Here is a 24,514-nt window from a genome sequence, read left to right as displayed (position 1 = left end):
TTCATCACTGCAATTTTATTATTATTATTTCATTTACTATGGCACAATAATCTCTAATGTAAAACAATCAATGTGTGTGTGATGACTTCTCTTTGTTGGGACGTTTCTACGCCACATATTCAAAACCCAGTTGGAATTGGTTTGCAGAATGAAACACAGCTGTAGAGTCACAAAAGTAGTTTTCATAATTTATCGTATTTATCGCACAGTGCTTACTGATGATTAAGTTTATATCATCTGAATGTAAAGTGCGGAGGATGTGAGAAAGTGTCCGTGTTCTCTTCTGCATGATGCTCTTTTGTTTGTCCCTCTTTGTGTCTTCATTCCTCTTCGTTATGGACCGTTATTGCTATTCTTCCGCCCACAGCTCCGTTCTGCAACGCCCTCATGGAGAGCCTGGAGTCCAACCCTGTCACAAAAATTGTGTGGAATTCAGTCAAGCCCCTGCTGATGGGAAAGATCCTGTACACCCCCGACTCCCCTGCCGTCCACAAGATATTAAAGAGTGTAAGAGAGACCACCTCCAGCCCGACCCTTCACCTCTCCGTCTCTCTCTCTCTCTCTCTCTCTCTCTTCCTCTCTGCACCCTCACAATCTGTTTATGTGCCTTCGAACCCCCCACCCTTCTTAGGAATGAGCTGACTGCCAAAGCAAAGGAGGGTGGAGGGATGGGGGGGGGAGTGAGGGAGGAGAAGAGGAGGGGGGAATTAAAAAAGAAATGAAAGGAACGGCGAATATTTTGCACCACTCAAAACAGATCTCATATGGTTTTCATAGATCTCATCCAGAGTGCGACACAATTCCGTACAACAGAAAGCTCCAGATCAGCACAGATCAGCAGATGGTGCCTATTTTTTTTTAGTGTGTGTTTCTGCTTGTGTGTCCAGGCCAACACGACCTTCGAGGAGCTGGAGCGGCTCCAGAACATGGCCAAGGCCTGGGAGGAGCTGGGACCTCAGCTCTGGGCTTTCTTCCACAGCAGCGTCCAGATGAACATGATCAGGGTGCGAGACATACGTTCTGCAGATATGCAAACACACAAACACTGCTCACACGCATACAGTGGATTTTGCATGCGGAGGTATTTCAGTGTGCGAAGATAAAACAACAGAGGAACTGTCATCACTTTATGTACAAACAAGTGACAGCATCAATGTTTGAAAGTGTTGTAGTACCCACATTTCAAAAGGGGCCTGAGTAAGACTAGCTTTGTTTCAAAATGAACAAGACGCCAAGTAACCAGGTGGAAGTGTGGAGCTGTGAGTTGCTCTTGAATTAGACTTAAGTCACAGGTTTAATGATTTTGATGCAACTTTGACTTGAGACGTCACATCGCCTGAAAGTTTAGCAGGTTTGTTCTGGGAGAGGATAAAGAAATTTAATGCAAATAATTTGATGTGATGACAAACAAAGAAACATCTAAAAGTGTAATGACAGTGGTCCCTTGTAGAGATGATCACAGACCACAGAGTTTCATGTTGTCTGTTCATGCAGATTATTTTGCCGTGCAGGCTGCAACTTCTCAGTTTCAGTTCGCTCTCACTGCTCTTGTTGTGTTGCAGGCAGATGTGCACAACTTGCGCAACACAAAAAAAAGCTGACACACATAATCAGCAACTAACTGGTGAACACAGCATTTAGCTAATTAAGAGCCAGACATTTCCCTCAGGAGGTGGTGGAGACCAACAGAGACCAACCATGGAGCTAAAAGACGCCTAAATAGACTTTGGAAACACAACTCCAAAGAAACTCACCAAATCAGCAAAAACAATAAAGAAAAGTCTGGAAAATTGTTTTTAAAATACAATACACAGCGCATGTTTAGCACTTATGCAGAATTTCTAATTTCAGTTCTTCTGTCTCCATCACTGCAGGACACCCTGAGAAACCCGACCGTGATGCACTTTGTGGACACCAGCCTGGAGGACACGGACTTTACCACCAAAGACATCCTAAACTTCCTGTACAACGGTCCTGAAGGGCACCGGGAGGCGAGGATTCCCAACTTTGACTGGAGAAACATTTTTAACATCACCGACCAGATGATACGCATGTTCAACAACTACGGAGAGGTAAGAAACCTGTTTCTCTGCTCCCCTCCTTCGCCTCGTCACTATTTTTGCCGAATCCCGCACATTCCCAGGAGTGCGGTCTCGGCCTTTCCGTGAGACCCGCTCTCGCTCCTCCAGACAGGAGCATCAGTCTTCCAGGTCTGCTCCCAGGAGATTGCAGCCAGGCCCCTTTGAAACATTGCAGGCCACTTAGCACGGCTATAGAGCCGCTCTCCCGTCCAGTTGGCTGAAAGGTGGGGAGAACAAGCCTTCTGTCACCCCCCTCCTCTGCTCCCATTATGGCGCCGGTGATAAAGTAGAGAGTAGGTGGAAGTGAGTCCCCCCCCCCCCAATGAGCCCAATACGGTTTTGGTGTACGGCCCCACATTGGAACAGACCCCTGCGAAATAAAGTAGGGCAAATCGCTCTCTCCATCCTTCACGCCCTCCCTCGCTCCTCTCTCCTCTGATGTAAAGGAGCAAGGGGGCGAGCAGGGGTTGTGGTTTTGGAGGGAGCCCTATCAGCGCTGGCATCTCAATCTCTCCTTTGTTTCCAAGTCCAGCGCCGAGACCCTTCAGAGCCCCACAAACAAACCCAGGCGATTTAGCCAATTAGATATAGCTGTCTGCGATCATGGGGCCTCGGGATCACTGCTGTGGTTAGCATGAGGTCCTCTCGCTCCGTCAGGGGTATGTTTCTCACACCGGCGTCCCGCTGGAACATGTGTATCGGCGAGGATCTGTCCCCTCGGCCCGTCTCTGAGTGAACGTCATTGTGCCGTGGATGTATGGTCCCGCAAAGATGAATGGGAAGTGGGCTCTGGTCTTTCTTTGAGCTCTCTCAGGGTATTGTACAGTAACGTGAATGGAAACATTAGACACGGTTTGCATAGGAGTTTGAAGGGGGGGGGCTGTTAGAGATCAGTGTCAGTGTGTATGTGTGTGTTTTAATGTATGTGTGTGTAGCAGAGTGGGAGTTTCACATGGCAATTACACGTTTTAAAGAGAGAGAAAACGTGTGTGTGTGTGTGTGTGTGTGTGTGTGTGTGTGTGTGTGTGTGTGTGTGTGTGTGTGTGTGTGTGTGTGTGTGTGTGTGTGTGTGTGTGTGTGTGTGTGTGTGTGTGTGTGTGTGTGTGTGTGTGTGCGCGAGTGCGAGAGAGAGATGGAGATAATGACAGTGTGAGATCCATGGTTGTAATGTATATGGGTGTGTTGTTGCATGTAAGTATGTGAGCATGCATTTACTTTTCTGTGTGTGTGTGTGTGTGTGTGTGTGTGTGTGTGTGTGTGTGTGTGTGTGTGTGTGTGTGTGTGTGTGTGTGTGTGTGTGTGTGTGTGTGTGTGTGTGTGTGTGTGTGTGTGTGTGTGTGTGTGTGTGTGTGTTAAGGGTGTGAGTTTCACATGGCATGTGTCACAGAGAAGGAGAGCGTGTTTGTGGGGAGAAATATGTGTATGTGTTTGTCTCTCACTGCAGAATGAAAGCAGCCACTAAGATTTTCCCACGTCACCAGATCACTTCAATGAAAGATACAATAAATACAAATTCAACTAGCTGCACTTCAATGATAGGATTGAGGCTAGGATAGGCATTTTATTCTGTACTGGTTTTAATACAGATAACCGGGTTTTGACTCTGGTTGTAAGACACATCGTGGTCTGGACTGAAAGAAAGTGTTGAGGTTCATTACCAGGCTCTGAGTAGTTTCTAAATAGGGCAAAAGCCACATGCACTTAATCCCATGCACAATTAAATTGGCCCAAACAAGTTTCTTAGAACACAGCAGGATACTCATGCATAGCAAACACAAGCAGATAATTCCACTCTAAATCTTGACGCCAAACCAGCATCTATCAGCATCTCCCTCCTCTCCTCTGATTGCAGTGCATCACTCTGGATAAGTTTGTGGCCTTCACAGACGAGTCCCAGATGATCCACCAGGCCTTGTACCTGCTGGAGGAGAATAAGTTCTGGGCGGGCCTGGTCTTCATGGACATGTACCCCTGGTCCACAAGCGTCCCGCCACACGTCAAGTACAAGATCCGCATGGACATCGACGGAGTGGAGCGCACCAACAAAATCAAAGACAGGTCAGTGAGAGAACCACTGAAGCTTCTTAGTTCAGGACTATGTCGTTCAGGTCTTGAAGAAGGTCCCAGACCGAAAAGCTCACAACTTAAAGATCATTTTACAGATTTGTTCGAGTTTGAATTATTTAAGCTGCAGCCCCTCAGAGAACCTTGATACTGGATAGTCGCTGGGTTTTCTCATCGATCTTGAAGTTATCTGTTGTACAAACTAGTGATTTTAACCCTAACCCCTCAGGTCTTAATGTTCCCTGCGGTGCAGTGAATTGTCCTGCTGCAACTGATGCTGTTGCTAATTTGTCATAATCACTTCAGGGGTCATGCGTGGACAAAGAAAACAGAATTATTTTAGACCTAATTCCATTTAACAAAAAATATTTTATAACAATTAATGCAAAAATAAGGCTTGTTCTAATTGGTTTTTAATTCTATTTGATGACTGGAAATCACACTGCGACCCCCTGGTGGGTCCCGACCCCCAGTTTGAGAACCACCAGCAACGTCTAACTCTCAAACAATCCTGAAAACCTGCTGCTCTGATACATTTCATTACGTTTTACATGAACTGGAAATCTGCTCCCTCATCCTCAACATGTGAAGCTGTTATATGCATTTCATTTTCCTTTTCATCTCCCATTCATAAACAGACAGTGTGTCAACAGCCCCCGAGGGTGAACACACACTTCTTATAAACACTGTTTACAGTGCATCCAACAGGGTGTAATGGATCCACTGGGAGTCCTGCTGCTACACAACTGAATAATCAGATTGCAGGAGGGCTTTGCCTCGGACTTATCTGCTTAAGGAAAAGCAGTGTACATGTTTGTTTGTTTGTGTGTGTGTGTGTGTGTGTGTGTGTGTGTGTGTGTGTGTGTGTTTGTGTTTGCAGCTTTACAGACTTTGGCTTCAGGATGTTTTATTATTACAATGTTTTGAACAGACAACAACAAATCAAATAATTCACTTGTATCAAAGCTTATGTGATAAATGATGTAGCGGCTGCATTTCAACATCCTCATCATCAGGAGAATAAAACCTCACAGACATGAATCAATCTTTCCCTGTGACTCCCCCCCCCCTCAGGTACTGGGACCCCGGCCCCCGGGCAGACCCCATGGAGGACCAGAGGTACATCTGGGGGGGCTTTGCTTACCTGCAGGACATGATCGAACACGGCGTCATCAAGCTGCACACGGGCAACGACTGGCCGCTCGGGGTCTACGTCCAGCAGATGCCTTATCCCTGTTACGTGGATGATCTGTGAGTAAACCGCTCACCGTGTGTGATTTTAGATCGAGATTTACCCCAAATATGGCAACGCTAATGTTTTGAACATGGCTGAACTAAACTGAGCTCAACAATCAAACCTCAACCAATGACTCCATCAAATAAACAACATAAACCATGCATAATCATGAAGGTCAAACATATACAGTCTGTGAGGACAACTGAGGAAATGTTAGGTAAACAAATATAAATATAAAATGATTAAGATAAAATAACTAAAAAGGTGAGAAAAAGATATAATAATATGATTCTGAAGAAGAGGAGATGTTTTCAATGAAGTAACACGAGAAATAAAAGTACTGTATTATATTTATATTAAAAGTAAAACAGTAAAACAGTAAAACACTCATGAGATGTTTTGCTAAATAGAAAACTACAGTAAATAAATGAGATTCAATGAAAAGCCAGATTGAAAAGCTCAGTCGTGATAATAATAAAAGACGCCCTTGTTCTGACGTTTAATCAAAAAGCAGCCGCCAGCAGAACTGAGGGTTCTGGAGGGTTCATGGGATGAAAAGAAAATCTGATAAACAGGTAGAACCAAGACCATTAAGAGCTTTATAAACCAATAAAAAGATTTTAATATCAATTCTGACAGGCAGCAAGTGTTTTCTGTCTTTCTGATGAAAGCAGCTTGAGTATCTTGACCTCCTGCCGGTGGCTCAGGGACAATATGCGTAGACTCCAAATGGCGTCAGGATGATTAGTTCTCTTTTCCTCTTCAACAAGTGAACACAACTAAAATGAAAGTTCACCATATGAGCTGTGTGGTGATGCTGGAGAAAACAGCAGCATGAAATCAAACCGGGTTTTTCTCCCGTCTTCTCCTCCCGCAGCTTCATGATCACACTGAACCGCTGCTTCCCGATGTTCATGGTGCTGGCCTGGATCTACTCGGTGTCCATGACGGTGAAGAGCATCGTGCTGGAGAAGGAGCTGCGCCTCAAGGAGACCCTCAAGGCCATGGGGGTCGACAGCGGCGCCATCTGGTACACGTGGTTCATCGACAGCTTCGTCATGATGACTGCGAGCACGGCGCTGCTCACCACCATCATCATGGTGAGAAAGCAGGAGGAGGACGGAGGGAGAGAAGGAGGGAGGGAGGGAGGCCATGTTGGAGAAGTTTTAATTGCTGGTGTGGAGGCGTCATGTCTTGCAGTGTGTAATAGCGTCCTCTTGTGGATAATTTATAAAAAACAGTCCTCATACTCAACTGTGTCCCCTGAGGTCTGTCTCTTTGGTCCTCTCAGGGTGGGAAGGTGCTGAATTACAGCAACCCCGTCCTCGTCTTCTTCTTCCTGCTGACGTTCACCGTCACCACCATCATGCAGTGCTTCCTGATGAGCGTGTTCTTCAACAAGGCCAACCTGGCGGCGGCGTGCAGCGGCATCATCTACTTCACCCTCTACCTGCCCCACGTCCTCTGCTTCGCCTGGCAGGACCGCATCACCACAAACATGAAGTTGGCCGCGGTACGTCGATGAATGTTTGAATAACTAAACCTGAATTTAGTCCAGTTTCCACTGTATATGTAGATATTCTTCCTCATTTATACGTAAAACCTGTTTGTATCCGTCTTGGCACTTCAGAGCTTGTTGTCCCCGGTGGCGTTCGGCTTCGGGACAGAGTATCTGTCTCGGTACGAGGAGCAGGGTCTGGGTCTGCAGTGGGACAACATCCGGACCAGCCCGTTAGAGAAGGACACCTACTCCTTCCTCACCTCCGTCCTCATGATGTTGCTGGATGCTGTCCTCTACGCTGTCCTGGCCTGGTATCTGGACAATGTCTTCCCAGGTCGGGCTGCGAATACACTGCGTGATTGACCAGATTTATAACATGTCACAGGTTCTAACAGTTTCTCATCAACTTGCTCCTCCACAGGACAGTACGGCATCGGTCAGAAATTCTACTTCCCATTTCAGCCCTCGTACTGGCAGAGATCTGCACCTTCTCATTCAAAGATGGATGATCCAGGTCAGTATCATTTGTTGCAACAAAATGTACATTTAGATAAAGAAAAGGGGAAGAACGGCCACAGATATAAATAACTTTTTGGAATCATGAGCCCGTCTCGACAAGATGATGTTAAGATAAACAGTTAAGAGTCGAGACGTGAACCCAACACGAGATCTTTTCACACGTCTCCTCCAGAACCTGAGAATCCTGAAGCAGACAACGTGGAGAATGACCTCGAGAGCAGGGGCTCGCACGAGACTTTCACCTGCAACGGCTCCAGCAGGAGAACGTGCAAGCACCAAGGCAAGAGGGAGCGACTGGAGAGAGAGAAGGAGCTGCTGAGAAAACAGCAGGAAACTCCCAACCAGGACGAGGAGGGTCAGGACTCAGGGAGGGAAGGTGAGGACACAGATACACAACCTCAGATCAACTGAAGACTGAGACTGCATGTGGGAAATGCTCTGAGGACATCTGGTGGACAGGCAGGGTAACACATCGCACCTGGAAGATAGAGGAGAAAAGATGAGATGAGATGAAATATCAGTAATTTGAGGGAATAAGAGACTTTTATGTGGATTTAGAGACTTTCTTTTACACTGTTGACTTCTCATTTATTTGCAATTTGATTTTAAGACCACCTCTACTTTGTTAGTTCCATTATATTCTAATTAATTTCTCCTTCTATTTCTGTTTTCCAATGCAGGCCAGTTGTTCTTTGAGCCCGACCCTGTGGGCCTGGTGCTGGGGGTGCAGATCCAGGACCTGGTGAAGGTGTTCGCCGGAAGCTCTCGACCCGCGGTCAACTGTCTCAACATCAATTTCTACGAAGGACAGATCACGTCCTTCCTAGGTCACAACGGGGCCGGAAAAACCACGACCATGTATGTAACCACGACAGAGTTCACAAACTGTGAATCAGGCTCATATAATATAATGTAATATAATATTTGACGGTTTTCCAGGTCCATCCTGACTGGACTGTTCCCTCCTACATCCGGCACAGCCTTCATTAATGGAAGAGACATTAGGACGGACATAGACGTCATCCGTTCTTCTATGGGCATGTGTCCTCAGCACAACATCCTCTTCAAACAGTGAGTTATGTGGGAGATGCTTAAAGTTCAGTTCCGTGCGATTAAAAGAATTATCTGCACAAAATAGTTTCAAACTTTTGGGACAAAACCAAAACGAGCATAACAGAAAGTACAAGAATTATTACTTTCAGCCTCGATTCAGTGTGGAACAGACAGATCCTCCACTCTTCCTCCGTGAACACAGCGTTATTACTGCTGCTCTGTTTCTCTTCCAGTCTCACGGTGGAAGAGCACATCCTGTTCTACTCGCTGCTGAAGGGTCGGACTCAGGCGGAGGCAGAGAAGGAGGTCGAGGACATGCTGGTGGATCTGGGGCTGCCTCACAAGAGAGACGATGAGGCTCAGAAACTTTCAGGTCAACCACTTGTTTTGCCTTTGTATATATATGTGTGTGTGTGTGTGTGTGTGTGGGTTAGAGAGAGAGGATGAGATGAATTCATGTGTTATTTCATACATATTCATATATTTTCATACATTTGTGACCCTGCAGGAGGAATGCAGAGGAAGCTGTCCGTTGCCATGGCATTTGTCGGAGGGTCAAAGGTCGTCATCCTGGATGAACCCACCTCGGGAGTAGATCCTTATTCCAGGAGATCTATTTGGGATCTGCTGTTAAAATACAGAGCTGGTAACTAATAGAAGTCACAAATCCACATTTTGTTTCTCCATCTCACCCACTTCTTCCTCTTACATTTAAAACTGGAAGACGAATGAATCCAAATCGGTTGCAGCTTCTCCCGAGGCCCTCGAATTAAGTAGTGAAATGATCAAACAGAAAAATTCAGCTACACAGTTACAACAAAAGCAAAACGATGTAGTCATAAAATCAACGTGTTTTAGAATTTGTTGACAAAAGCACTTGAAGACTATGGTTAGCTATTTTTTTTTACAGTTAGACTGGACTGGAATTTCCCTTTGATTCAGCAGAAGCTCTCTCAGTCAGATGTTTCGTGTTTGAAATGTTTATTGCAGCAGCAGAGAGTATTTAGAGTTTAGGCTCTGATCTCGTTATCCCTCAGATATACGATTACATAGAGATGATTTTTGTAATGAACACATATCTTTAACCTCACTATCGCAGCCTACAGGTAGACGCCGGGTGGTGAAGGGGCTGAACGGGTAGAAATAATGATGCAGAGCAGCAGAGGCATTGATAAGCAAAGGGTGTGATGGGAAATCTTTGCATAGACGACCTCATTAGGAGGATTTTGTTTATTTAATTATTTATTTGATAGGGGCCGAGCATGTTAATGAGCATCAATTTAAAAACCCTCCATGTAAACATGCCAGATTCTAGCAAATTAATCCAAACTTAAACTCCCGTGCAGGCCGGACAGTGATTCTCTCGACCCACCACATGGACGAGGCCGACCTGCTGAGCGACCGGATCGGCATCCTCTCCAAGGGCCAGCTGCACTGCTGCGGCTCCCCGCTCTTCCTCAAGAACTGTTTCGGAGTCGGTTTCTATCTGACGCTGGTACGACGCATGAAGGAACTGAGGAAGAGGGAGGTGAGGTTCAACTCTGACTCAAAATCTACCAGCTGCTGTGTTGTATCTCTACTTTGTCTACCTTGATTTGATTTGGGTGATTCAAAGGTCTAAGGTCAAGGTCACTGTGCCCTTTAGAAAACATGTCTTGGTCTGAGAACTCAACATCCAAGGAAAACCTTGAGGAATATGTTTCAAATTTGGTAAAACATTCAGTTGATCAAAAGGTCAAAGGTCACAGCTCCACAGGAGGCAGAGGGATACAACCGCAGTATTTCTAGTTCTGGCAGGATTGTTAAAGTTGTTCTTGTCATGTCTGTTTCTGTCAGAACGACTGCGACTGCGCCTCCGACTGTTCCTGCTCCTGCTCCCTATGCACCGGGTACAAAGACCAGTCTCAGAACCAGTCCCAGCACCTGGACAGAGTCCTGGATGGTGAGTGTGTGTCCTGCACTTCCTCTCTGCGTCTCTCACCAGCTCCTCAGCAACGACACAGAAACAAAACATCACTTTGCCACATTTATAATTTAGAGGTGATATTGGCCCAACAGCCTCTTCCTCCTAATTCTCCCTGAGGACTCTGTGCTTGAGATGCGGTACCGTGAAGTTGTCCCAGCGCAACTTACTAATGCATTTTTACAGCTTGAATAATTATGTTTGTTTTTTGTTTTTTTTCTGCCGTAGTAAGCAGTTTCCCGTTCCTTCCTTCGTCGTCTTCGTTTCTGCTATTTTTTGGGGGAACACGTTATTCTTTTAAAACCTCCTCTGTTTGGGATTTTGATCTTTTTCTCTCCTCAGGGGACATAGACAACATCACCGGGCTCATCCACCACCACGTCCCAGAAGCCAAACTGATTGAGATGATTGGACAGGAGCTCACCTACCTGCTCCCTAATAAAGGATTCAAGCACCGCGCGTACGCCAGTCTGTTCCGGGAGCTGGAGGAGACTCTGAATGATATGGGCCTCAGCAGTTTTGGCATCTCGGACACATCATTAGAGGAGGTGGGGACGGCGAACTTCAAAGTGCAGTGGATGTACTTTTAGTTAAGTTCTGTGCTTCTGCCTAATTACAGTGAAATGTAGTTTTTACTCCACTGCATTTATCCAACACTGGAACACTGGCAGGTGAATGAGACTCAAACAGGAAACCAAGGTTTAGGTCAAAAGCTCAGAAATGCAGTTAACTGTCAAAGGTCATGCACAGGTATATGTGCCCTTGAGCAGCAGGTTGCCGGTTCGACTTTCCCGTTACAGATCTTTTATTTCAACAATTTTGACTCATTATATTGAAATAACACAAAATCAGGGAACAACAATTTGCTGCTCCCTGAAGAAATTGCATTAAATCATATGATTTGTATTGAAAACAGGTTTAAATGATTCAACCACACTGTCTGATTTGTTCCTTTTTAAATGTTATTCCTGGTTTTAACAGAATCCCAGAGTTTAATAAAGGAAAATCACGAACCTGTATCATGAAACATCTTCGATTAAAACAGGAACTTTTTCTTTAATGTGTGAAAAGTTCTGAATCTCAAAATATATATATATATTTCTTTCCCCAGATATTCATAAAGGTCACCGCAGATGGAGAAGCAGCGAATAATGCCACCACTCCTGGTAAATACCACCACTGATTTATTCTTCATGGCCTTTTCCTGGAATTGAATTTGCGACCCTCTGACCCGTCCCTCTAACGCGTTGTTGACACACTTGTTTGCTGTTATTGTTGTGTGTCCCCTAACCGGCCTGTAAGCTCTCACTTGAGCTACAGTACCTGTGGTGTCGAGCATCCTTCGTCTAGTTTGTGTTCACGTGTTGTGTCTCACTTTTGTGTCGCACACTCCCACCTCTAGAGCAGTGGATGTTGAAGCGGAGACAAATCGATTCTGGTGTAGAGGGAGACGAAGGTCAGAGACCCGGGAGCCACTTATCCACTCATCTGCTGGACCTGGTCACTCACAAGCAGATTCTGTCGATTTTACATTAGCTACTTTTTTTTCTTTATGTGGAGTTATCACATAAGAACAAATTTGATATTTTCATACGAGGTTACCATGACAACATAACAATATTTGGGAAAGGTCTGAGAAAACAATTAGAAGAGGAAGATTAGTTTTTCTATTTTGCATTTCGAGGAATAAAATCTTAACTAAATCATTGGAGAGTTTCTTTTTTAAACTTTTTACATCAAAACTTTTAAGATTATATTAAACTACTGACATTAACGAATATAACTGCCATTATACAAAAATGAATTCGTAAATTTTTTCTTCAGTCGCTCAACATTTAGACTTAAATCCTCAAATTGCAAAAACACGATCTTCCTCTTCTTATTGTTTTCTTATCCCGAATCCTAAACCTCTTCCGTACATAACAGATGCAGTTTTCTAATGAATTTTGCGAGCGATGTCAAAGTGAAGTTTAAATCATCTGGTGGTCGTGAGTGATCCAGGTCTGGGAAGATGAACAGAATGAGCATCACTCAGGAAGCTTTCAGAATAAAGTTTTGCTGCTTCATTGCTCTTTTCTTGCTGCTTCAAATTTAAACATTTACTCATTTATACTTTAGACCAGAAAGCTCAGATGACTTTTAGCTGCTGATCCCAAACCTGCTTCTCCAACTTTATACCTCTGCAGTTTGCAGTTTCACAGTTCGCCAATGTTTTTCAGAGACATTTTTAAGAGCGATATTTAAATTTTTTTTTCTTTTTACCACAGAACATAATGGCCTGAACGGCACTACCCATAGTGCATCAGACAGCAGCGCAGGAAAGGGCTCCCGGCAGGTGAAAGGTGCGGCTCTGACCATGAAGCAGTTCCATGCGCTGCTCGTGAAGAGGCTTCACCACGCCAGCAGGAGCCAGAAAGACTTCCTGGCACAGGTCTGTGCTGTTGAATTGAATTTTTTTAATTTATGTAACTTTTAATAGACTTCCAGAGTCTGGTGACTGATTTATTCCTGTGTGATTTCAGATCGTCTTTCCTGCCAGCTTCGTCCTGATCGCTCTGATCTTCACCACCATCGTGCCTCCGTTTGGAGAGTACCCCAGTCTGACTCTCACTCCCTGGATGTACGGGGAACAGTTCATTTTCTTCAGGTCAGACCTGTGGGACCAAAACACTGTGAACTTTACTTCTATAAGACTTTTACTGGAAATATCTGAACAGATCTGAAAATATGTTCATGCACAGGAAGTCATCTTTGCATGTGACGTCACATCTCTGTGTGTCTTCTGTCTTTAGCAATGAGCAGCCGTTGGACCCCTTAATGAAACACTTCACCGAGCGTCTGTCACATCGGCCGGGCCTGGGGACACGCTGCATGGAAGGAGACCCACTGGGGTGAGTGTCAGGACTGTTCATAGATTTTTATTGTAGGAAAGAATGAGATTATTACAGAAAGTGCATATAATTTCCTACCTCCTCCATGTTAGCAGATGGGACATGGACCAAACTAAAAAGTCAAAGTACATGTCAAATGTTCAAGTGTGCATTTTTCCAGCAAGTTTAGTTTTTATTTATTATCTGATGCTATAAAATCAGGGTGAAACAGAACTGCCTCTAAAAGTTCAGTGATTTGATCATTTCTCTACACTCCTCTCTACCCAGAATGCCTTGCAGCAACATCACATCAGCGTGGGCGTTTCCCGACGTCTCCCCCGTTGTCAGCAATATCTTAGAGAGTCCTGAGTGGAACCAGAGGAACCCGTCTCCGTCCTGCTTGTGCAGCTCCAGTAAGAAGCTGACCATGATGCCCATCTGTCCCGATGGCGCAGGAGGCCCCCCCCCTCGCCAGCGAACCGACGCCACGGGGGACACGATCCTGGATCTGACCAAAAGGAACATCTCCGACTACCTGGTTAAAACCTACCCCAGTCTAATAAGAACCAGGCAGGTGTTTTTATCAAATGGTAAAACATGGAAATATTACACAAACGTGTTGAAACACACCCCCAAGCAAGTTTATAAATATATTTAATGCCATGTTTGCTGTGTAAATCATTGTGTTTTTACCACTTAATCAACCTGTTTCAATATATTTCTGTTTAATCAAACTCTGATTTCCATTTCACAGTTTGAAGAGCAAATACTGGGTGAATGAACAAAGGTAATGAACCTTACGTTGTTGCTCAGGGTTTCTCCAGAGTCTGAAGTTAAAATAAGTCTTAAATATGTTAAAATACTAGACACCAGGTTTTACATAGGTTTAGTTTGGTCTTAATTATGGTGATGTTCATTTAACGCTACTTAAAACAAGCTTTGAAATTAGATTTTTAAAGAGAAATGGTTTTGTGGTCTGCAAAGTTTGAAGATATTTTATTACAATAACAAACAAGACGAATATGGAACCGATAACTGATCATCTACAAACAAGTCGGTCAGAATTGATATCAGTACACTCGGCGTCTTGTCTGTGGTAAAAATTATAGATACCTACTGTCTCTACTTTTAGTTTGTGAAACAATGTGGAGTTCCAATAGTTATTCTCTACTCGGTTACTTCACCTTATCTTGAATTACTGGGACGTTTAAGTAACTGGGACTTTGTTATTCCTTCTTATCTGTCGTACTTAACAAAGGTCTGAAATTCAATTCATAAGAAAAACCTGATTGCTGTACGTCTCTTTCCTCTTGTGCATTATTCATTACATCTTTTAAAGGGACGTTCATGTGGAGTAATGAGTGTAAATCTTCTGCGTCTGTCCCCAGGTACGGGGGTCTGTCAGTAGGAGGACAACTCCCCATCCTGGACGTGAACCCCAAAGACATCCAGACGGTTTTCCATCAGCTCGGACAGATTCTCAACATCACAGGGGTATTTACTGGCTTGATTCATTTACTACAAACACAAGATTAATGTTAGTTTAATCTGATTATAATTAATGTTTTTTTTATAGGGTTACTATTCAGGACTTGCCCTGCGGGAGATCGGTCCTTTCTTACGATACATGGAAAGTGAATTTAATGTGAAGGTAAGAGTTCTTCTGCTCTAACCAGTGAGTGCTGGGAATTACTGGATCTGCACTTTCCTTTTAAATTCCAAACTTTTCAATTTATAAAGTCTGTCACATCACACGGACACCGACTGAAGCTGAAAGTGCTTGTTTTAATGGCTCGCACCCCCACTTAAAATAATGGAGGGTTTTATGTAATGTCATGTAACTGTCAGCCTGCAGCTCTGTGTACTGTAGATCAGCTCTGTAATCATCGCGTCAGGGGCGTGTGAGATGTGCTCAATTAACTCCGCTCTCTGCTGTCAGGTCTGGTACAATAACAAAGGCTGGCACGCCATGGTGACTTTCATGAACGTGGCCAATAACGCCATCCTGCGGGCCTTCTTACCCCCGACGGCCGACCCTGTGAAGTTTGGAATCACCGCCATCAACCATCCGCTAAACCTCACAAAGGAGCAGCTCTCTGAAGTCACCGTGTGAGTGTTTGTAGTTGTTCATTTGAACAGAATACAGACTGGATGTACTGTACAGAAAATGTAATAGAAGTTTAAGCAGGAGAAGTAAAAGCTTTTAGAATGACCTCTTCTAACAGTTCAGGGAAAGAAAAACATTATATTGAATAAAAAATAAGATGAAATAATATGTCTGCTACAAAGTAAACAGATAACAAAAAGAAAGAAGAGAGAATTATTTGTAGTTCAATTTTATTTGTATGGCGCCAAATAGATAATAGATAATAAAAAAGTAAATCACATCATTATTGGAAAAAAAGTTTACATAACCATGATCTCTTTTTATCATTGGATATGAAATTCTCAGAGCAGAGTAAACAGTACTGACTTCATCGACCTCCCCCCTCAGGTTGACCACCTCAGTGGACGCCGTGGTGGCGATCTGTGTTATTTTCGCCATGTCCTTCATCCCCGCCAGCTTCGTCCTCTACCTCATCCAGGAGCGCGTCACCAAGGCCAAACACCTGCAGTTTGTCAGCGGCGTGAGTCCCTTAGTTTACTGGGTGGCCAACTTCTTCTGGGACATGGTGAGTCAATGCAAAATACTAATCTCAATTTTCAAGTCTTAAAGGAGATTGATGTTACGTAACTTTAGATTTTTGCTGATTTATTATTTGAAGTGACTTGTGTTTTTCCTCTTCTAGATAAATTACTCTCTCAGCACTGCATTGGTGATCGGCATTTTCATGGCTTTTGACAAAAAGTGTTACACGTCACCGACCAACCTGCCGGCACTGATCGCTCTGCTCCTCCTCTACGGGTAAGACTTCAAGTTTCATTCATGACAAATGAATAAGGAAAAGAAAAATGTATGATTGAACGAAACAAGAGAAAGTGGATAATTTCATCTGCTACAAAACAAAATACATAAATGGCTTTAAGGAGGTGAAATAAAACTCCCATAACTGTGATTTATTTCTCTGACAGGTGGTCGGTGACGCCCATGATGTATCCTCTGTCCTACATATTCAACATCCCGAGCACCGCCTACGTCTCCCTGTCCTGCATCAACCTGTTCATAGGCATCAACAGCAGCGCCATCACCTTCATCCTGGAGCTGTTCGTAAACAATCGGGTAAGAACAAGCACAAAAGACTCAGATAAGACAAGATAAGTTTCACCAGTTTCATTTTACTCAGCGTCTCCTCCTCGGCAAGATTTCAAAACTTTACATCAACTCCTTCAAATGGAAAAAAATCAATAAACCCCAGTTTCACTTCTCTCACGTCACTGAAACTTGACAGACTGGAGCTTGTGCACATTCAACCACAGCTCTGAGCAAGTGTTGAATCAATTATGCTCTTCAGAAGAAACGTGACATTAACGTGTGTTTAACGCGTGTGTGTGCGTGTGTGTGGGTGTGCGTGTGCGTGTGCGTGTGCGTGTGTGTGTGTGTGTGTGTGTGTGTGTGTGTGTGTGTGTGTGTGTGTGTGTGTGTGTGTGTGTGCGTGTGTGCGTGTGTGTGTGTGTGTTTCCAGTCTTTGCTGATGGTGAACGAGTGGCTGAAGAAAGTCCTGCTGGTGTTCCCTCACTTCTGCCTGGGCCGAGGACTGATCGACATGGCCATGAACCAGGCCGTCACCGATGTCTATGCCAGGTTTGGTGAGTCCTCAGCACTGACCACAGTCTCACAAAACCAGCATCATCCGGTGGAAACAGGGTTCGCCCAGTCTGTCGTTGTGTCCGGCTCCAGCTCGTCAGATTTCCTCAGTGACAAACATCTGCAGTAAGAACGAGACGTCACCGTTCCCACCGTCTGGAAGAATTCTGTTTGTACAGCCGCTGAAGCTTATATAACTAAATCATGTGGGGCTTTTTATTTACTCGCTGAACAAAAGGTTTATTTCCAGTACCGACCTCGTCTCTGTTTACAGGCGAGGAGCACACAGTCAACCCGTTCCGCTGGGACTTTGTGGGGAAGAACGTCGCCTGCATGGCAGCGGAAGGTTTTATCTACTTCGCTCTCAACCTTCTTATCCAGTACCGGTTCTTCTTGGACCGCTGGTAAGGGACGACTTTAACCCCAGATCACTTCTCCTTCATCTTTCTATAATAATGCAACCAGGATCAATTTATTCAAACACCATGAGAAATCTTACCAAGTTCTTAAAACGATAATAAGTGCAGCTTTTCTCGTGCCCCTCAGGTCATCAGACTACAAACACACTGCTGTGCGAGATGAAGACGACGATGTGGCAGCAGAGAGGCAGAGAGTTTATGAAGGAGGGAGTAAGACAGACATCCTGCACATCAGAGACCTCTCTAAGGTAAACGTCCCTGACACCAGCACGTCTGTTACCATGACTTCATATAAACCAGATTCTATAGATAGATGTAAAACAAGAATTACAGTATCAATCCAATCAAGCTGCACCAAATTACACAAACTGTATTCAGTCTTTTAAATATGACAGATTTTTTCCATTAATATCCATGAATTATTCGTGAAAATGTCCAATTCCTGGATCCGTCCAATTGTCCAAATCCATGCCAAATGTAATTTATTCTGTCTTGGCCCATCATTCCTGTAAGTTTTGTGGAAATCTGTTCAGTAGGTTTTTGCATAATCCTGCTGTCAAAGAAACCAAAAAACCAAACCAGTGGACAGGAGGTTATAAGCTCTGGTTCCTTCTTTTGGTTCCTTCTGAAATCCAATTTAATTTCTTATTAAAGTTTTAGTTCAGCTGTATTTTCATTAATCCTTTTCATCCTCGTCGAAATACACGAACAGTTCGGTGAAATGTCAGAGTGCCAAGCAGCAAAAAAATTGTTAGAATATTCATGTGCACATCCACAGAAACCTGCACTGGGATGTTTCTGGACACAGAAAAGATATTGAATTTCAGCCTCACATAAGAATTACAGCTCATTTGAATTTAAAATTATTTTATTTTTGCCATATTTCCACCAAATTCAGTCGTTCTACCAAAAGAGAAATGAAACAAATATAAAATAAATGCAGATAAAACAATGGACAATTAATAATCCAGCAGGTCCTAAACAAACCTGAGATCACATAATAATATTTTAATGTAAATATCAAAAAGTGTTGAATAGATGTGAATTACAATTGATTTTTAAGATTATAAACTGTAGCATTAAGAGTAAATAAAGACAAAGATGAAGAGAATACACATATAATATATAAATATGTAAAATATATGTTCTAAAGATGATGATAAAAATGCTGTTGATCATTTAAAAACCCGTCACTTTTTGAAGCGTGCAAAGATGTAGTGGTTCATTGTCTCCGTGCTCTCTCTGCACAGACGTATGTGGGCAGGAAGAGGGCAGCTGTGGACCGGATTTGTGTGGGAGTCCCTGCAGGAGAGGTAAAGTCACTGAGTTCACTGAAGGAGAAACTAATCCCCCCCCTTTCTTCCCATCTCAGTATTTCAGATTCTAGTCTCATGTGTTTGCACAAGTAAAAAAACCTCCACACTGACTGATCTCTGAGGCCCGACAGTTAGAGATGCAGATGTTGACATTTACCGTCAGCAGGCGGCGGAAAGAAGCATCTTTACCTCCGCTCCTATTTATTTATTTGATAGTGAGAGTGTGTGTCTCGGCTGAACGTGTGTTCTCCAGAGCCCTGATTGCTTTTTTGTCCCGTTAGTGCTTCGGCCTCCTGGGAGTTAATGGAGCTGGAAAGACGACGACCTTCAAAATGCTGACGGGTGACACTGATGTCAGCTCCGGGGAGGCGGCGGTGGTCGGTTACAGGTACCCAGAGATCACTCCCTGTTTTCCCAGGACAAAACAACGCAGAGCACTTTCAGGGCTGGACTGAACGGCATTTATCTTTCAAAAATAAATAAATAAATCTGATGTTGCTTTGGGTTTATCGTGCTCACAGTTCCAGCTGGATGAATGTGTGTAAATACTGGAAACTGTCCAATGAGTTTAGAAAGTTTTTAAAAAAACCAGGAAGGTCATTCGGACGTAATTCATCCTGTAACTAAAACCAACGTGTTTCTCTAAATGGTTAAAATAAAAGGTAGAAGCATGATCATTAAATTAATGGGATTAAATGGGAACGTCACCATTTTTTTTTTGTTGACCGTGTAAGAAGACGCTGTTCCGACTGTTCTGCAAGAAAATGATTGAATGGTGTGATAATAGTTTTTGCTTTGGTGCCAGTGTTTTGTTCGTAAAAATTTAACTATACCAATAAACAGTTTTACCCTTTAGAATTCTTGTTAGAACACTTGTACCGAAATGTAAACGTCACAAAATTTGTAATCCATTAGTGTGTTAAAGAAGAAACTTCATTTTGACTCAAGTTATATAAACCCCGTGGTTTTAGAAATGTTTTTTTCTCAGTGATTCTCACATTAATCAAGACGTGTGAGTGGAGCATCGACTCTGGTTCAGCTTTGCCTCCATTATATTGCCGTCAGTCATGAATGCAGTCTGGTTGCTATGGCCACACACACATTTAATTCTTCTCACCAATCCGAATCATGCAATTGATTTGTATCTCACCTCCCGTGAATCACCGACACACATCTCCCTCGGTGCACTTACCTTCCTCAGGAGGAGTCATCCAGTTCGACTCCCTGACATAACTGGGTACGTTGTGTCTTGTTCCTGCAGCATCCTGACAGAGATACTGGACGTGCACCAGAACATGGGCTACTGTCCCCAGTTCGATGCCATCGACGAGCTCCTCACCGGCCGGGAGCATCTGTACCTGTACGCTCGTCTCCGAGGGGTTCCCGAGTCAGAGATCCCCCGAGTGAGTCAGACTCCTGCAGCTTCACACATTAAAGGACACATATCATATTCATATTCAGGTTCATTATTTTTTAATTTGGGTTATTACTTCGAAAGACATCACTTTCTTGATAAAACTCACTACTCTGATTGGCCAGTTTGCCCCACTATGTGGTGATTGGTCAACCGCTTTTATTTTCCTTATGTTACTTTTTTTTTAAATGTTATTTTATAATTCATATCACTGCTTTTATGTGTTGAAGTTTTCATGTGACACAGCTCTGTATTTATTCATTTAATTCCAACGTGGTCGTCTGGCCTCCTCGTCACGCTGCATCCTGCTGATTGTTATTTCTATTATATTTACTTTTCTTGCTTTGCTGTTAAAGCACTTTGTAAACTCTGTTATTAAAAAAAGTGCAATATAAATAAAGTTTATTATTATTATTATGTTTGTTTGGGGGTGTGCCAGACTAGTGAAATGTCTCCGTTAAATTGTCTAAGGTCATTTTAACCTGTAATTAGCCCAAGCAGTGGACAGGGAGCTAATCTGTATTCCAAATTGTATACGTCCTTCTGTTCAGTGTTTTGCCAATGTTTGTTTTGTCCTTTTTCAATTTTGCAGTAGTGTTGTTGTGTGTCCTCATCCTAAAATACATGAAGTATTGTAATATGGGTAGAAGAACCTTCCAAGACGTACGTCCTCTCTCCCCTGCAGGTGGCGGAGTGGGGCGTCCAGAAGCTCGGCCTGAAGGAGTACGCGGGCGCCTGTGCCGGGACCTACAGCGGAGGCAACAAGCGGAAACTTTCCACTGCCATAGCGATGATCGGCTGCCCGGCGCTGGTGCTGCTGGTGAGTGGAGCTGGTGAAGCCACTATCTGGGTTTTTGGGAGATGTATCAATGCAATTGTCCAATGGATCCAGATGGGAGGCCATATGGGTTGAGTCGAGCCCGGCCTCCAATGTTTTTATCCATTGGCAGGCAGCGGCTCAGTTTAATTCAAACTGGCATAAATCTGAAATTTCCACCATATGCTGATGCAGATAAGGATTTGGTCCCAGTTCATGTGTAATTATTGCACAGAGAGTCATGTTTTTCTGTTTTGTCTGTGTCCCTGTGTGTGTTCAGGACGAGCCCACGACGGGGATGGACCCGCACTCCCGCCGCTTCCTGTGGAACGCCATCATGAGCGTCATTCAGGATGGCCGGGCCGTGGTGCTGACATCACACAGGTTCAGTATCCATCCGCAAACATCTGCCCGCAGCAGCTGACCAAACACAGTTAACCGTCCTGCCAAGAGTTGTTGATGAAGTCATGAATAAACTGGTGTTTGCTTGATTTCCCCGTAGAGATCTGGGGCGAAGTTATTTATTTTGTTTGTTGCTGACAGATGTGAAATAGCAGCACTAACAGCAGGGTTGTTGTTGTTTTCCACCAGCATGGAGGAGTGTGAGGCGCTGTGCACACGACTGGCCATCATGGTCAATGGGACCTTCAAGTGTTTGGGAACCATTCAGCATCTCAAATACAAGTAAGAGGCTTTGGGCGTTGGCTTAAATCGGCCGATATGAGACTTTCACTGACACTTTGGTATCAGCATTCATGTTTGTTGATATGTGACGATATGACAAGTTTTATTTTCCAGAATAAACAAGTGTAAACCTCTGCCAAGGTCCAACTGTCCCTTTAAATTCAATCAAGCTCAACCAAATTTTCATACACTCATCAGTTTCATAAAGTTTTGTTTTTATAAAGATGAATGTTATTCTCTAGGAAAATAATAATAATATCTCCCACAATGTTAAAGAAAGTGAAAACAACTCTCCGCCCTATTTTTCAACCAAATTTCGTGGAAATCCATTTAGTTGTTTGTGTGTAATCTTGCTTACAAACAAACAAACAACCAAACCAACACTAAACAAACAGTTTGTTCAGACAAGTTCTCTATATCTGGTTGTATTTGTGTATTTCTAAATACTTAGATAAAGGTTTAATGATTAAACTAAAATATCAACCCTCAATTACACTTCTTTGCCATAAGGGTTTGATAACAACAGCTGAGAAATCATTGACATTTAAAAATATATATATACATTTTTAAATTGTATATCAGCCAACAAATCTGTATAGGAAATATCAGTATATCCATATCAGTTGTATAATGTGTGTAATGTGCAGTAATGAAGTAACTGCCATAAACAGTGGCTCTTCCTGTGTAGTAAAAGCTGTAGGTTTAAATAATAGGTAAGAGAAAATATACACTCTGTCCTTAAGTAAGTTTTATTTGCCGTTGTCCTCCAGGTTCGGTGACGGCTACATAGTGACCATGAAAATCAAGGCATCTAAAGCTGGCGTGTCCCCCGAGCTGGAGCCGGTGGAGGGCTTCATGGAGAGCAGCTTCCCCGGCTGCGTTCAGCGGGAGAAGCACTACAACACGCTGCAGTACGAGATCGCCTCCTCCTCCCTCGCCAGGATATTTCAGGTGGTCGTGGCCAACAAAGAGCGGCTGAGCATCGAAGATTACTCCGTGTCTCAGACGACGCTGGACCAGGTACGTCCCCAACGTCTCTGTGTGTGTTTAATGAAGAACAATCGGCCAATCGCCTCCTACATGTTATTAAACTACTACTTTCATACAAGGTTATGAAAATGTTTTTACTTCTCTTTAGACAAAACTGTTAATTTCCTCTTTAATCATGCTGGAAAAACTAATATAGTACTTGTTCTGCCACAGGGCATTTCTGTTATTTTAGTTTTTGAGCCGTATTACGCAAAACTACTCAACTGATATCGACCAAACTTGACAAACCCATTTCATTTTGGTGCTGCTGAGGATTAAGTTTGTTTTTTTTCTCCACTTTCTTCAACAATTTCCTCTGACAAATTTACCATTTACGTTTTTTCCACCACTTCCTACTTTTCTTTTATATTTTTACTTTAAGATCCAGACAATCGTGTGTGTGATTGTTCGAGGGGCCGTTCTCATTCTTCTTTCTGTTCTTCAGGTGTTTGTCAACTTTGCCAAGCAGCAGACGGGAGAGGAAGAGGACGTCACGTTACACCGACGGATGGCGGGAGGAAGAAAAGACGTGAAGATCGTGCCGGTGAAGAGGAAAACATGAAAGTCACCTGTGAATGGGCAGAGACACAAGCAGGGAGGTGTTTCCCCGACAGGGCGGTAAACTAACGGCTTCCTGCCAGAGTCACTGGTAGAACATGTCTGACACGTTCCCTGAAATCATGTGTGTTGTTTGAAAACTAATGCAAAAAGAGAATTCCTCATCGGAAATATGGAAAAAAAGAGATATTACTACGTACATTGACTGAGCTGTATGAATATGTAAATATTGTATGTGTTATGAATACTTCAGCACCTTAGCAGTACGTCTACAGTTACACACACACACACACACACCTCAATTTTATTTACGTGTCATTTACTGTTGTCCGAGCGCAAAAAACATGTTTACTCTCTTTTCAGTCATTTACTGTTGTAAATGTTCAGTGTTTCTTTCTCTACTTTGCCATTTCATGTTGTTCCTCAGTGTCAGTACAAAAAACATGGTCTTCTTAAAGGATTATATTGGCAATGAAACAGGTTTTTAGATGAATATAGCTGTAAATAAGAGGAATTCTATTTTGTATCTGGCCAAATAAACTTTCAACATGCTTTCTACTTCCCGCTCCGCTCGGTGCTCGGCTGATTTCTGAGCCAAATAATACCGTTTTCATAAGGTTTATGTGAAGTTCAGTTTTTCTCATTAAATATTTCAGACCCGTCTTGCTTCTCTTCTCTAAAGAGCAAAGCCACTGGATGCTGCAGTGGGTTATTTAGAGTTGAAAGGCTTTTCACTCCGCTGACCTACAATAATTCCTCTGACCTCCGCGGAAAAAGCTAAGAAAGCATCTCTGGGTCAGTGGCGTGCCAAGGCAACGCTGCGCCCGAGAGGTTCGTCACAACCTGGAATTTATCCGGCACATCGTCCAATTACTGGCGTCTGCAGCTCGAGCCGCCCACTGGTCTGAATTCACCGGCTAACCTCAAAGAAAGAAGAGGGATGATGGCACCGCGGAGTTCAGGGCTGCCAACGAATCGTCTGCTGTGGATCTCGTGCTCCTCTCCGGCCCATATGGTCGTCTGGATGGAGCCGATGAGCTTGAATAATGCCGCTGTGGGGGGGTAAATGAGTCATACTGTAAAAGGGCTGTTTATATCCTGAGGAAGGTTCATTTAGAGCACGCTGAGACTGAAAACCTGTTGTCTCTGCGGAATCGAACACACAAAATACCATCAACACACTGTGCTGGAATGTAACTAAGTACGTTTACTCAATACGGTACTTGTACCTGACAATTGTAATT

At 43.5% G+C, this 24,514-nt stretch overlaps 1 protein-coding gene across 2 annotated transcripts in view; it reads left to right on the top strand.

Moving 5' to 3' along the window:
- LOC117778625 (retinal-specific phospholipid-transporting ATPase ABCA4-like) overlaps positions 1 to 23,828 on the top strand; it is a 33,330-nt gene extending 9,502 nt beyond the window's left edge. Inside the window, exons 10-51 of one of the 2 annotated variants that reach the window (XM_034614336.1) lie at positions 368 to 507; positions 888 to 1,004; positions 1,875 to 2,072; positions 3,934 to 4,139; positions 5,220 to 5,396; positions 6,260 to 6,482; positions 6,674 to 6,895; positions 7,013 to 7,217; positions 7,305 to 7,397; positions 7,575 to 7,778; positions 8,083 to 8,260; positions 8,342 to 8,473; positions 8,689 to 8,828; positions 8,964 to 9,101; positions 9,802 to 9,983; positions 10,292 to 10,397; positions 10,761 to 10,966; positions 11,530 to 11,584; positions 11,821 to 11,874; positions 12,686 to 12,849; positions 12,941 to 13,065; positions 13,211 to 13,309; positions 13,577 to 13,858; positions 14,043 to 14,075; positions 14,677 to 14,782; positions 14,865 to 14,939; positions 15,228 to 15,397; positions 15,783 to 15,960; positions 16,078 to 16,193; positions 16,361 to 16,508; positions 16,912 to 17,035; positions 17,308 to 17,437; positions 17,580 to 17,700; positions 18,703 to 18,765; positions 19,050 to 19,156; positions 20,030 to 20,171; positions 20,868 to 21,002; positions 21,280 to 21,383; positions 21,591 to 21,683; positions 22,454 to 22,703; positions 23,158 to 23,380; positions 23,413 to 23,828. In XM_034614336.1, the coding sequence (XP_034470227.1) occupies positions 368 to 507; positions 888 to 1,004; positions 1,875 to 2,072; positions 3,934 to 4,139; positions 5,220 to 5,396; positions 6,260 to 6,482; positions 6,674 to 6,895; positions 7,013 to 7,217; positions 7,305 to 7,397; positions 7,575 to 7,778; positions 8,083 to 8,260; positions 8,342 to 8,473; positions 8,689 to 8,828; positions 8,964 to 9,101; positions 9,802 to 9,983; positions 10,292 to 10,397; positions 10,761 to 10,966; positions 11,530 to 11,584; positions 11,821 to 11,874; positions 12,686 to 12,849; positions 12,941 to 13,065; positions 13,211 to 13,309; positions 13,577 to 13,858; positions 14,043 to 14,075; positions 14,677 to 14,782; positions 14,865 to 14,939; positions 15,228 to 15,397; positions 15,783 to 15,960; positions 16,078 to 16,193; positions 16,361 to 16,508; positions 16,912 to 17,035; positions 17,308 to 17,437; positions 17,580 to 17,700; positions 18,703 to 18,765; positions 19,050 to 19,156; positions 20,030 to 20,171; positions 20,868 to 21,002; positions 21,280 to 21,383; positions 21,591 to 21,683; positions 22,454 to 22,703; positions 23,158 to 23,274 (5,858 nt within the window). In that variant the 3' untranslated portion in view covers positions 23,275 to 23,380; positions 23,413 to 23,828. The remainder of the gene's footprint in view (positions 1 to 367; positions 508 to 887; positions 1,005 to 1,874; positions 2,073 to 3,933; positions 4,140 to 5,219; positions 5,397 to 6,259; positions 6,483 to 6,673; positions 6,896 to 7,012; positions 7,218 to 7,304; positions 7,398 to 7,574; positions 7,779 to 8,082; positions 8,261 to 8,341; positions 8,474 to 8,688; positions 8,829 to 8,963; positions 9,102 to 9,801; positions 9,984 to 10,291; positions 10,398 to 10,760; positions 10,967 to 11,529; positions 11,585 to 11,820; positions 11,875 to 12,685; positions 12,850 to 12,940; positions 13,066 to 13,210; positions 13,310 to 13,576; positions 13,859 to 14,042; positions 14,076 to 14,676; positions 14,783 to 14,864; positions 14,940 to 15,227; positions 15,398 to 15,782; positions 15,961 to 16,077; positions 16,194 to 16,360; positions 16,509 to 16,911; positions 17,036 to 17,307; positions 17,438 to 17,579; positions 17,701 to 18,702; positions 18,766 to 19,049; positions 19,157 to 20,029; positions 20,172 to 20,867; positions 21,003 to 21,279; positions 21,384 to 21,590; positions 21,684 to 22,453; positions 22,704 to 23,157; positions 23,381 to 23,412) is intronic. The other variant, XM_034614337.1, reaches the window with a different exon arrangement.
- The last annotated feature ends 686 nt before the right edge of the window (positions 23,829 to 24,514 follow it).

This window comes from Hippoglossus hippoglossus, chromosome 17 (assembly GCF_009819705.1).
Source record: "Hippoglossus hippoglossus isolate fHipHip1 chromosome 17, fHipHip1.pri, whole genome shotgun sequence".
Taxonomy (NCBI): domain Eukaryota; kingdom Metazoa; phylum Chordata; class Actinopteri; order Pleuronectiformes; family Pleuronectidae; genus Hippoglossus; species Hippoglossus hippoglossus.
The sequence above is the reverse complement of the archived record's forward strand: the minus strand, read 5'-3'. Positions and strand labels throughout refer to the sequence as shown.